Below are 12,425 nucleotides of genomic sequence, written 5' to 3'. Positions count from 1 at the left end.
TGCAGGATAATCAGAATGAGTCTGGAACTGCAAGGACTCTTCACCAGCATAAAGACAAGGGTGGCAATAAATGAGTCCAAGCACCGTGGCAGTCCAAGTTTCTATATGCAGGTGAATGCTGCCTTGGCACATATCACTGATTCCTGAAGTCTTTCTGAATGCTGTGGGTATTGCCCTCTTAGGGCAGCTGATACACAGCATTAGATTGGCAGAAATGCCCTCCCGTATCACTGGCTTGGTAGCTGAAATTTCAGTGGGATCTGAGCGAAGCCTGCACAGAAACACAGTCACAGGCTTCTGGTTTTCCTTCTTGACCTACAGGTTTCTGGGCTGGAATTTCTGGGGTGCTCTGAAGATCACTCAGCTGTGTGGTTTCATTTGGGATGGGTGGGATGGGACTTAATGCTGCAGGCTGGAAGTTCCTCAGTGTCAAAGTACCAGCAAGTTTCTGGCTTGGTGGGAAAGAATAAAGTTTGGATTCCCTTGGGAAACAGTTTGCAGCTGAGAACTAGGAGAAAGCCTAGAGCAGTGTCTAAGGATAGGAAAAGGAAAAGAATGCCATCCTTTTCAACACATGGGAGTGAGCTGTAGTCTTGCTGACTACAGCACAACTGCTTTGCTTTGCTCTAGACAGACCTTTATTAATTCTGCAAGATTTCTTGTGGATATGTGGAAGAGGTACAAATCAGTTGTGCCAGGTAGTACTTTTCTTGCAGGGAGTGACAGAGTTGCTGACTGTTGGCTCTCAAGACTAGAGGGACCCATCGTGGGTTAGGAATAAGCTCTCTGCTCTCAGGTATTAGCCCTTACTGTTCATATCCATGGCATTGAGGATTGTGCCATAGCTCTGAGGCAGCTGCAAGGACAAGAGGCCTGCTGCATTAGTAGTGCACTATGTATGCTGGTTCCTTTATGTCCTTTCTGTAGACAGTGGAAAGGAGAAGCCCCTGTGTGGAGTCTGGAATTGGCTTAATGCCCCTTAGATGTCTACGGCTACATAGCACAGTACAAAGTTATACAAAGAGGGCTTCTGATAATTACATTCTGATATTTCTGCTTTAATCTGTTTCATGGACATACAGAAGTTAGAAAAACATATTCAGAAGTAGCTGCAAGCTTTCCAGCACAGGCACAGCTTCTGTAATTCCTCGAGGCTACTTCTGCAGCAGTAAGGCTTTCCCTCTCTCCTCCTTCCTATCAAAGTGACAGTGAGACATTAGTACAGGGCTTCTGGCTGGCACCAAAGTCCTACTTGAGCTGTGGCTGTTGTTCCCTTAGCCATTCCAGCTTACGTGATTTAAAGGGTAGAAGGGCTTCAAGCTCGCAACTCTGCAGGAGTGTCTGGTTGCCGGGATGGGTGGCTTACTTTGAATGCCTCTAACTCCAGGAGCGCTTTGTTTATTCTAGTTATTGTGGGATATGGACCCAGATCCACATTGAATCTGCAAAAGGAAGAGGATTTGTGAGGCACAGTCAGCCAGCCAGTGCAGCATTGAGCAGAAGGATAGAGCAGTGTGCTGTGCCTGCCCAGTGTGGGTGAATCTCATGGGCTGCGGTGCATTTACCTTAAGAGAAAAGATTAATTCCTGTAGGTTTAAAAATAAATGCTAGAGGAAAGTTAGGCTACTTATTTCTTCCAAGTTCAGTATGTTTTTACATAGTGTTCAGCTTATGGTAAGAAGGCACTATGGCTTGCCAGGGAATCACGCAGCCACTACTTGCATAGGTTTAGGCTTTTCAACAAATATAGCCAGATTACTCTCCCCCACCCCCTACCTCACATGCAGAGTAAACATAGGGCAAAGAGGGAGAGAGGATGTGGGGTGCAAGCAGCCTTAGCTTTTCTAAGGACCTAGATCAGGTTTCCTTCAGGGGCCTCTGAGAAGACAGCCCAGCTCCTTACTTCCAAGATTAGGTGTCCTTAAAGAGTACCTAAGGCTAACAGCTTAGCATTAATTACCTTTCAGCATTGGCAACTTGAGGCACCAAGCACAGATCAGCCATGGAAACCTGCAAATGGAGCACAGAGAAAAGGGGTCAGAGTAATTACGCTATCAGCCAGTAGCATCTGATAAGATTTCATAAATTGTTGTGTAGAGAGGAGTTGTTGCAATAATCCCATTATTTAAATGAGCATTAATACTACAACAGTACAAGGACGGGAAACTTACAGAAATCACTAATACAAGAAGTTACCAGCCTTTAGGGATCTTTGTATTTACCAGCTGATCATGACGACCTCAAGCACACACTGCTTCTATAGCAACCACCAGTGAGCAAACAAGTCTGCTGGCAAGCTGCAGAGGGAGGAGGCTGGGTTGTGTGTGTTGCATGGCTGGGAAAAGATGTGTAAATTTCGCTTGCTTGCATTGCAGGAGCATCAAAAAACTCCCAACAAGATCAAGACCAGCTGAATGATAGGACTTTTGCACACAAGCTCAGGGATTCATTCTGAAAAGATGACTCGAGGATAATACATCTAGCTGCCTATCTGCACAAAAGATGCCCACACCATTCCCCAGGTCATGAAACTCCGGGCATCTTTTTGGGAACACATTTTTCAGCCTAAGATCTCATTAACTAGTCTTTGCCCATCAAGAGCTCCATAATGCTCCTGCTATACAATCCTCTGCATCACAGCATATTGCAGGAGCCTTCCTTTTCTGTCAGACTTTTATAGGAATGATCTGATTGCCCACTAAACAGGACTGCTAAATTGAAAAGACCTAAGTGTCTCTTGCTTGGGAAGGGTCAGAACAGCTTGTATGCAATTTCTTTCTGAAATCTGTCCATGATAAAATTGAAGAAAGAGCAGGAAAATTATACAACTTGGTTAAAGCTCACACAGGACAAAGTTAAAAAAATGAATCTGTTTCTTAAGCCAAGCTTTGTCCCTACCACAGGATACTTTGAACTCCAAATCTACTAAGGATGAAAGATATTTAAACTGTTCCCACATCATCTAGTGGCAGCCAGTTCCCAGATCCTAGATAGAGCTGCAAATCTGGCTATGAGTATGTTATAGGCAGGAACAAATAAACGTCTTTATAACTATTTGCAAGTCAGTAATGGCCAAAGTAGGATCCATGCAGCTGTTTTGCCTGTGGTGTAGGCACAGTATGTAACTTCAGACATAGGATGTGGTTGTGCTGTCTCTCCACAACTAATTCCCTTTCCTAGTTTATGCAATATGCTGGGGCTTCCAGTTCTCCAGTGATACATAACACTTTCTCAGGTACTTACCTCATCTCCCACACAGTAGCGTCCAGCAGTCTGCTGCAGAACCTGTTCCAGTGCTGTCAAGAGAGGGTACATTGGAGTAAGGCATTGAAAACTCATTTGGAAGGAACCCCAAAGACCTTTTAGACTGGGAGTTATGAACAAGAGCATTTCAACTCTGAGCTGAGGATGAAAAAAGGAGCAATTTGGGGCAGAATCTAGAAAGAACGGAAATCCTACAACAGTATAGTTATGAGAGTCTTTAGTGTCCTTCAGTATTTTAGTATCCAGGGTGGTTTCAGCTGTTTCAGGCAATGCAGCTGAGATACTAAGAGCACAATGTGGAGATATGTGAGAGTGGGAAGGAGAAAAATTACAAAGACTCTAGCTAGAAGTGAAGATAGGCCTGTCATTCTAGCGTATGGGCGAAAGGGTTCTGAGGAAACAAAAAACTCCGTATTTCTCATTGGGAAGTAAAGAAATACTCTTCTACTTGCTAAATTCTGTGGGAGTTTGCCGTCAGATGTCTTTTATATACAGAAAAAATCATACCAATATTGGTTGATAGAATTTCAAAGCAAAAGCCACTAGTTTGGGAGCAGCTGGGTGAAAAGAAGTGCTGTCAGCCCTCGTGCTTCAGGGTGAATCAACTGCTGCAGTGTAGAGAATGGTCCCGAGCTTTTTCTCCAAGACCCTGGAGAGCTAGCAGTCCTCGACATGGGACTCCGGGTAGGAAGAGCGTTTTGCCTCCCAGCAGGGCAGCACCCAGCACAAGAGCCTAAGGCAATCTGTTGCTCTGGTTGAGGAAAAAGTAGGGCCCCTGTATGCTGACCCACAGAGTTTTGAAAGGTACTCAAAGTGTGGATCATTTTGGAGACAGGATGCACCTTGGAAGCCAGACGCGATGCACTTCTGAGCCCATTCCGTTTTTCTCTCCCCCATTTGTTTCAGGACTCTCAAGTTCTGTGAAGGTAAGCAATCTCCAGGTTAGATTGACTGCAGTTGGCAGGGAGGAGGGATGAGGAGGTGCCAAACCTGAGTGCCCTGCCTGAGCTCAGCCTGCTGAGTCAGCCCTGACCTCACCCTCAGTGAACAATGCACCCTGCTCGCTCTCTCTCCTGGGTCTGTTCTGTAACAGCAGCTGCCAGGGTATCCTTTTGCCTGTGCCTCTGGGGTCACTCCTTCTTCCTAAAACATTGTAGACCCTGCAGTGAAACCATATGGGTTCAGTTCTTTCTGGAAAGAACCCTGGGGTGCTGTGGGATTTTCTTTGTATGAAATTCTGTTGCTATTCACAGATTAGGCAGAGGCTAAGTACAGATTTCATCTGCTAACACACAGCCTTCAGGTCTGTCACTCTACTGGCCAGTAGCAGAGACTGAGCTTTGAAGAGGTACAGACTCCTGGAAATCCATCCTGTTTTTCTCATTTGTATGGATATGAAAAGGCAATACCTGGAGCGGCTGAATGCCAGAGGCAATGTGATCCGAGATCATTCTGACTTGGGCTCTCTTCTTTGGATCTTGGGGCAGGAGTCTGGGGTTAGGACGAGTGTCTTCTAAATAATGAATTATAGCTAGCTGCAATGAACAAAGAGATAAGGGGAGGTTATTGGGGAGCGGAGGAAAAGTATGCATCCTCAACACCTAGGAAAGGGGAATTTCTAGCTGGTCCAACATAATAAAACAGCTTTTGAAGTTTGTTACTAATCCAAGCAACTGCATATCCCCTTGGATGTTTTGTTGAGACCTTCTGATTTAGTCTTGCTGTAATTTCATGCAAACCCTAGCACAGCCTTCTAAATCAGACTACAAACTGTTCACTAAAAGGTGGGATTTTGAACCAAAGCCAAGTTGAGTTTAAATAGGAGTTTCCTAGTAGGGACTACATGCTATTTCTACCCCCAAGTGGTATTCTTTTATTTATCACAAATGCTGTGTGTTTTGTAATGCACAAATGAAAGCTCTGGGGTAAGATACAAAGAAAAGCCTTCCTCTCTAGTCTGGGTAGCAGGCTAGGGTGAATGATTAGCAAGAAAGTGGCTGTTAACTCACCGACTGAGAAAGGGTGATGCCATCAATTTTCAAGGCTGGGACTTGCTGCATTGGATTCACTGCTTTAAATTCATCAGAAAGCTGTGGAAATGAACCTGAGATTACTGCAACCAGAAATTATCATTCTTTTCTTCCCCTAGAACCCAGTTAGCACTTTTTTTTCCTTGTTTTAACCTGGCTTTTCCTTCTACCTCAGTACTAATATTCACAGTACATTACGCTATACTGTTAGCCTACAGCAAGTTCTTGCTGGGGCTCAGGGATCACTGCATCCACAGCCAGACTGCCTTACCTCTTTATAAACCATCAATACGAAGCTCAGGATGGGTGGTACTACAGCAGCTTTACTATTACCGTTCTAGTTCTCCAACTCCATCTCAGCTTATACTGGCACATCAAGCTGCTGGTACTGCTAGGCACATGACTCCCAGTTGCATCCCCCTTGAGTAAGTTTTCTGTGGACATCTCTTCCGGCAACCCACCCCTTCCTTTGGCAGCTCCTTTGCAGCACCGTGCTATATTATTTAGCATCTTTTGGACACCCCTTCTGGTAGCGAGTGAGGTGAAGCCTGTGCTTATGTTACAGTGCAGCTTCTCTCAAGTCTGCGTGCTAGATATGTTTGGTTATATCATGCTAAGCAGGAACAAAAGATCCTCAGCCTTATGAAATTCAGTCACCAATGTTTAAGACAGAGAAGAAAACCTTTGGTCTCCTGCAGTCACCTTCTTCTGTCTTGCATGCCAGGGAACGCTGTTTGAAAGCAACTATTGCAGAGAAGCAGTGTGGAATGCAGTGACTTTCCCTGTGAACTTTCTAGTGCTGATCCCAATTCTCCTAATGATCCCCAAGTTCAGTACCCCTGGAGGGACCAATAGTAGCTGTATCCTTACCTGCTGCCCCTCATCCTTCAGGAGGTTCACTGGCACCTGGTCATAGGCAATCCCTTTCAGGGCCAGTGCTAGGGAAAACAGAGTATACAGCTTCAGAAGACACACTGAGGCAAGTTTCATTGGTAATGGCCTCAAGGGAATGTTACCATCTCCATTTGGGAAAAAAGAGGGCTTTAAAACTAGAAAAGACCCTATCTCTCCAGAACGGCAGCCTGAATCCCATGAGAAGATAGTGATCTGTGAAAGGCCAAATGCAAATGAAGGACCAAAGCACTAAAGATCAGTCCTGGCAAGAACACTGCATTATTCAAAACAAGCTCTGTCACTCCTTGCAGCATAGCCTTTCCTGATGGGGGCTTAGGCAGGGCAGGGGATCCTGTATTCACCTCCCAAACCCTTTTCCAGGCTGCCTCAGTCTAAACGGCGTCAATTCCCAGCCCTGCTTAGCTCTCAGGATCAAGGCAGATCACAGTCTGATGTGTCCACACAGAGTGTAGGATCCCACTAAATAATGTGACAGAAACAGCCATCTGCATCACGTTAGCTTTACAAAAAGAGTAATTCTCTCTAACTAGCTGCACAGACAAATCTCCAAAAAATACCAAGTGAAGGGAAAGATCTTCCAAAGCCCGTCAAGCAGGGCTTGTCCACAGGCAAGGAACTGCTGCTGCTTCTGCCCTCTGGTTCGGAAAGCTGGGGAGAAGTTTGCACAAACCATGTACTCCCATCCCACTTCCCACTGCCTCTTGAATGTCAGATGGCTACAGGAGATATTCTCAATTCTCTGCTAAGTGGAAATCCTCCTGTCTGCTCCTATCCCTTCCCCCAGCTCCAGGTACGCTGTGGTGTCCCCTCCCACTCTAGAGAAGGTGGAGAAAATGCAATGTCACTGTCCCAGGTTCATGTTTGCTGATCTCTTTCTTAATAAGTGACCGATTAATTCAGTTAGTGAAGGGGAGGATGCTGCAGTAAAACTGGAACTTACCAATTCTCACTCTCCATGAACAGGAACTTCGGAAATAACCATAAAGTATCGGCTGATAAGAGAAAGATAAAGTAGTTATATGGTGGGAATAAAATAGTATTTTAAGAAGGACAGTGCATTTCAGGAAGTTTAAGATACAGCAGAGCAAGTTTTGCTGGAGGAGAGGGTGCCTTTCTAGAAGCGAGTGTTCCTGTTCTGGGTGTACAGGTAGTGCCACTGTTTTTCACGCTGGCTCTCTAATTAGTTTTATCTGTTTTCAAGAACGCACAAGCAATCTTAAAATTATCCTCTACAAAGTTTCCCTCTTTGCACCTACCAGATGCTGCTGACTTCTATGCTGTCATGGATTCTTGAAGCAAATTCCCCACTGATTTTGCCAAGCACCTGCACTGGGTATTTGAGTGGCATAAAACAGCTTTTCCAGCCAAGGAGGGCAGGGCCAGACCAATTTCCAAACGAGAGGAGCTCCTGCTGTTCGAGATGAACGCTAAGAGGGCAGACAACTCATCTTCACCTGAATTCCAGCACCAAGGCAGCCCTCCCTGATGCTTTCACCCCACCCAAGCTCTTACCTTTTCTGATGCCATGGTCACTGCGTGCAATCTACTCCAGGAAATAAAAATCACCTCTTGCCTTTCCCTTTTAACTCAGCTGGGGTGGGGGAAGGCTTATCTCCTAAAGCCAATGAGAAAAGGACCATGCCCCCAAATCTGTGCCCCGGACACAGAAACACAGCCAGGCAGGTTCAAGCCTTTGAATTGTAGCCAGCTGTATGTGCGTCCCCATGGGCCCTGCTGCAGCTCCAGCCCTGGTGTCAGAACTTACCAACGCGCTTTGAGGTCAGGAAGACATTTAGGAACCTGGCTTCTGTCTCTAGCTTTTTGTTCGGAATAAATAAGATAGCTAGAGAGACCGTCAGGCCCTCAGCAGTTACCAACGCGAAAATGCAGCCCTGGGAATCAGACTTGAGGAAACTGAAGCCACGTGCAGAATTTCTGCAGAAAAGACGAGAAAGAGAAGAGAACCGCCCGCCCCCCGCCTCCCATCGCGCCGGGGCCGGTCCCCGCGCCCTGAGGCCCGGTACCTTGGCTGCTGCCGCCGAGCTCATCGCTGCGGGCCCGAGGACTACAACTCCCGGCGTGCCCCGCGCCGCCCCGCCCGCCTCCATTTGCCGTGCCGCCGTGGGGCCGCCCCGCCGCTGCGTCCCGCCGAGCCCCCGCCATGCCGCCGGCGGGGGGCGGCCGGGCCGGGCCGGGCCCGCTGCGCTCCCGGGGCTCCCGCCGGCCGCCGGGGCCCTCCCCGCGGGCCGCCTCCCCCCCTCCCGCTCCGCCCGCGGCTCGGGCTCGGCCGCCGGCCGCCCCGGCGGGGTCGCGGGCAGCGCTGGCCCTCGTCACCCTCCTCAGCTTCGCCTCCCGCTTCCACCGCCTGCCGGAGCCGCCGCACGTCTGGTACGGGCGCGGCCGGTGCGGAGCGGTGCCCGGGCTGGCGGCGGGGTCTGGCGGCCACAGAGCGCCCTGCACGGCTCCACGGGCCCCTGCGGGGGCGGGGAGGGGACAGAGTGCCGGGGCGCGGCGGGTTGGGGGTCCCCGAGGTACGGGGACCTCGAATGAATTGTCCCACATAGACTGCATGGCAATAACCCCTTGTAAGATAAAAAATATGAGGAAAAACACCTTCCTGGATTTTTACCATCCTCAGCGTTGTAGTAGGTTGTGCTTTGTGTTTATCTTTTCCAGTTGGGATGAAACCCATTTTGGGAAGATGGGAAGTTACTACATTAATCGGACCTTCTTCTTTGATGTCCATCCTCCTCTGGGGAAGGTAAACTGCTCTGCTGTTGTGTTTCAGAAGTCACGGGAATGGGCCAACAGAAGTCTTCCCTTCCTTCTGGTCAAATGATGTGGTAAACATCAATACCTCTCCTAGCTGTTGTTGGCATCATGGTAGTTGCATTTTGTATTCAGAGTTTCAGCTTGCAGCTTTTCTTCTCTGTGAAAATGCTTTGAGCATGGGAAAGCAAAACAGCGTTGCCCGTTGGGTATTTGAAAGGCTTGAGCAGATGGAAGTTAAAAAATGAATGTGAGACCTATGTGGTCTAGAGGGTGTGTCTAATCAGAGCTTACAGATCAGAGGAACCAACCAGTTTCTGACAGCTTGTGTGCAAATCAGATGCCTGCCACAAAGGACTTCGAGAGCCTTGAGTTGCTATTTGGCAATGGAAGAACTTGTTCTAGCAGTAAAGGAAGTTTTGTGTAGTGATGTTGATGTATCACTTCTACCTCAGGTTGTCTTTCTTTCAGTCTGAGCCCCCTTAAACTGTGGGAATAGGGAGCTAGGGGAGAATCTACAGAGACAGAATTCTCTCTGATAAATCCCATGCTTGGTTACTTCTCTTGAGCCTGCAGTTGTACTTACAGTCAGCTAAAGTTCTTATGATCCCTTCTGATGTTGCTTTTAGATAAGGGCAATATGGATGCATATGAATTCTGTACAGAAGCTGTTGTTCAGAGGTGTGTCAGAATTAAGTTGTTATCCTGTGAATCAGACTGGCCTTGTATCAAAATCTTACCAGCTGCTGGCTTGGATTCTCCCTCCAGTGTGATTTCCCTGACCATTTTTTCCACTTTTTTCTTTTCTCTTCAGATGCTGATTGGACTTGCTGGCTACCTTAGTGGATATGATGGCACATTTCCATTCCAAAAGCCAGGGGACAGATACGAGCAGCACAACTACATGGGAATGAGAGGGGTAAGGCGTTACAGGCTAGTATCAAGCTTTTTAGCTCTCCTGTGCTTTTCAGTAAGAGCATTATGTCTTAAGAGCAGCTTTAGTGGATTAGGTCAGAGGTCTCTTTAGCCTTGTGCCTTGTTTCTAAGCTCCTTAGAGAAGTGTTGGTGGTTGTATTGTGAATAAGTCCTGATGTCTGGCTGTGAGAGGCCAGGTAAAAAAGAGAGGTGATTCTTGAGGGAATCTCTTGCTTCTAATTAGAGGGACTAGACTCCTGAGTGGGAGGGATATGTTGCCTGTCCTACAGGCTGAGCTTGTTGCTGAGCTTGGGCTTCTGCTCACCCTGTCGTGGCTGGCTGTTCTGCTGGAGTCCCTGCTGGCTGAGAGCCAAGGACTTCAAGAAAGCCAGGATCATTTGCTGCCGCCGCCACTGACGATGAGCTGAATGAGCTGATGGGAGGAATTACTATTAAGTGATATTCTACCTGAAACCATGGCTGTGCTGTTATCTGGGAAGACCTAGAGCCATAAACCTGGCAGCAGATAACACAAGTCAAAAGAAGAAAGTTACCAGTTGCTGGTGCCTAGAAAGAAGGATGAAAACGGGAAGGTGTATTTTCTTGGTTTACTTTCCAAGTCTCCAGCAATTCGTAGTTCTATGTTTCCCTGAGTCTAAAGTGGGAGAAGTGCTAAAGAGGGAGAATTTTATTGCGATGCTACTTTCTTTTGGGTTGCTTTGTTCTTCCTCCTCCAACTACCCTCGCTCTCATTTGAGAAGAGGAGGTGATGTTGGTCTGCTATAGATATAAGAAACAATATATTCTATTCTTAGATTTCGTATGGTAATATCTTGTTAAAATGAGTTGAGTATGATGGATGCGTAATGGGTCTACTTGACATGTTTTTATGGATACCTGGTGCAGTCTGGAAAGAGGATGGCTATTGTTACTGACACCTCTAGAGACAGAGCAGAGTAAGCAGCTGTTGTTCTCTGAATGATATATCTTTGATCATTCGGCTTTTTCTGATGATCTCAGTCGATTCAGTAACTGCAGCACCCCCTGTAATTGGTAGGTATATAGCATGAAGGAAGGGAAAGGGTTTGTGTGTGTTTGTGTTCACCTTGGAGAGGGGTATAACTTCTCCCATCATCTTCTTCTCTTGCAGTTCTGTGCGTTCCTTGGCTCCTGCCTGGTTCCCTTCGCCTACCTCACAGTGCTGGAACTGTCCAAGTCGCTGCCAGCAGCCTTACTCACAGCTTGCATCCTTATTTTTGGTAGGTGTTCCTGCTACAGCAAAATTGAACTGGTTAATTGTTCAGAGGGTTTCATTTCCGGATTATCATGAGGTACCTTGCAGGGTACTGTGCTTAATGAGGGAGGCTTCCAAAAGCCAAGTTACTCTGTTTTATATGACGATTTTTAATGGGCAGTCCCATTTCTGACATCTGCGTCTGTCTGCAGATACGGGCTGTATTACTTTGTCCCAGTATATTCTGCTGGACCCCATTCTGATGTTCTTCCTGATGGGAGCTGTTCTGAGTATGGTGAAATGTAATGCCTGTGCAGATAGGTAAGATAAAGAAGTGTTTTTTTGTTTTTAAACTATTGGTACTCAGCTTTCGCATGAATAAAGTCTTAGAGCCTGTCTGACACTTGATAGTCTGGGTGAATGGCTGAGATCAGATTGTTTCAGGAAACTTGGAGGTGAAAATGGCTTATGGTAGGGGAGATAAACTGTGAAACAAAGGTTTGTGAAACAAGGGAGAAGGTATCATGGCTAGGGTAGACCAGGAGGGAAGCTTAAATAGATTTTTACATGGGAAGGAAATTTCAGCAGAAATGGTTTATGGAACTGCAAATCTTGAAAATGAATGCCAAAGCTTTTTAAAACTTCTTGACAGGAAAGAATGTGGTATAGGGCGTTGTAGGTTGGAAGCATAGGAATGAAAGATGTTTATAGCCTGTTTAAAGCTTTGCTCCTTAATGGCAAAAATATTAATACACCATTTTGACATAGTCACTTTGTCTGCAGAACAGAGAAACGCAGCTTAACAGTGACTGTAATCCTGTGAGCATTTATAAAATCCTGCTAGTCAAGGTAAAGAGTGTCATTTGTTGGGTTTAAAGAAATTGGTACCAAAAATTTAAGGGAAATACAGCCAGGATGTTTCTGAATAAAGCAGTTGAATTGCTCAGGATATTTGCTATAGACTTACTGAGAGGGGAATGTTTGTTTATAGGTGTTTGGATATGTCAGAGGGCTTCTTTGTGTTTGGGCTGTACAGAGTAGTTACTGCACAATACATCCAGAATTTGAAGGCATAAAAGCTTAGAATATTGTGTTATATATGAGCATTTTTTGCTTCATGCAATATTCAAGTACTGCTCATATAAGTCTTAGCATGATTGCAGCACACATGGCTGAAGCACAGCCTGCAGCGTCATGTAAGGCCATCTAAGGCTGTTCCCATCTACAACACATCCCCCAGGGAGCGCAGGCACTGAGGTATAGGGCAGGCTTTGATCAGCTCGTGATGTAGCTCTGTG

The 12,425-nt window shown here is 46.5% G+C and overlaps 2 protein-coding genes across 7 annotated transcripts in view; one reads left to right on the top strand and one right to left on the bottom strand.

The window, feature by feature from the left end:
* Window positions 1-1,037: 1,037 nt before the first annotated feature.
* On the bottom strand, window positions 1,038-8,343 carry GSTZ1 (glutathione S-transferase zeta 1). 5 transcript variants are annotated; one of them, XM_035539473.2, is made up of 10 exons: window positions 8,234-8,343; window positions 7,150-7,201; window positions 6,165-6,232; window positions 5,274-5,354; window positions 4,674-4,799; window positions 4,107-4,182; window positions 3,244-3,296; window positions 1,961-2,010; window positions 1,293-1,442; window positions 1,038-1,194 (listed from the first exon to the last, which is right to left on the bottom strand). In XM_035539473.2, exons 1-9 carry the CDS (start codon window positions 8,315-8,317, stop codon window positions 1,316-1,318), a joined length of 717 nt encoding a protein of 238 aa, XP_035395366.2. In that variant the 5' UTR covers window positions 8,318-8,343; the 3' UTR covers window positions 1,038-1,194; window positions 1,293-1,315. The 5 variants fall into 5 exon arrangements, 4 of the variants coding, with proteins under 4 accessions (XP_035395366.2, XP_035395369.1, XP_035395367.1 ...); XR_004777541.2 differs by lacking the exon at window positions 4,107-4,182; XM_035539476.2 differs by lacking the exon at window positions 8,234-8,343 and adding an exon at window positions 7,975-8,121 and having other exon boundaries at window positions 1,038-1,442.
* Window positions 8,344-8,370: 27 nt separating this feature from the next.
* POMT2 (protein O-mannosyltransferase 2) overlaps window positions 8,371-12,425 on the top strand; it is a 29,212-nt gene continuing 25,157 nt past the window's right edge. The window contains exons 1-5 of one of the 2 annotated variants that reach the window (XM_050711249.1): window positions 8,371-8,597; window positions 8,886-8,970; window positions 9,793-9,897; window positions 11,044-11,152; window positions 11,340-11,448. In XM_050711249.1, coding sequence (XP_050567206.1) covers window positions 8,371-8,597; window positions 8,886-8,970; window positions 9,793-9,897; window positions 11,044-11,152; window positions 11,340-11,448 — 635 coding nt within the window. Of the gene's footprint in view, window positions 8,598-8,885; window positions 9,053-9,792; window positions 9,898-11,043; window positions 11,153-11,339; window positions 11,449-12,425 lie in introns of those variants that run through there. The other variant, XM_050711250.1, reaches the window with a different exon arrangement.

The sequence above is a fragment of the Cygnus atratus genome, chromosome 5, assembly GCF_013377495.2.
Source record: "Cygnus atratus isolate AKBS03 ecotype Queensland, Australia chromosome 5, CAtr_DNAZoo_HiC_assembly, whole genome shotgun sequence".
Lineage (NCBI taxonomy): Eukaryota > Metazoa > Chordata > Aves > Anseriformes > Anatidae > Cygnus > Cygnus atratus.
The sequence above is the reverse complement of the archived record's forward strand: the minus strand, read 5'-3'. Positions and strand labels throughout refer to the sequence as shown.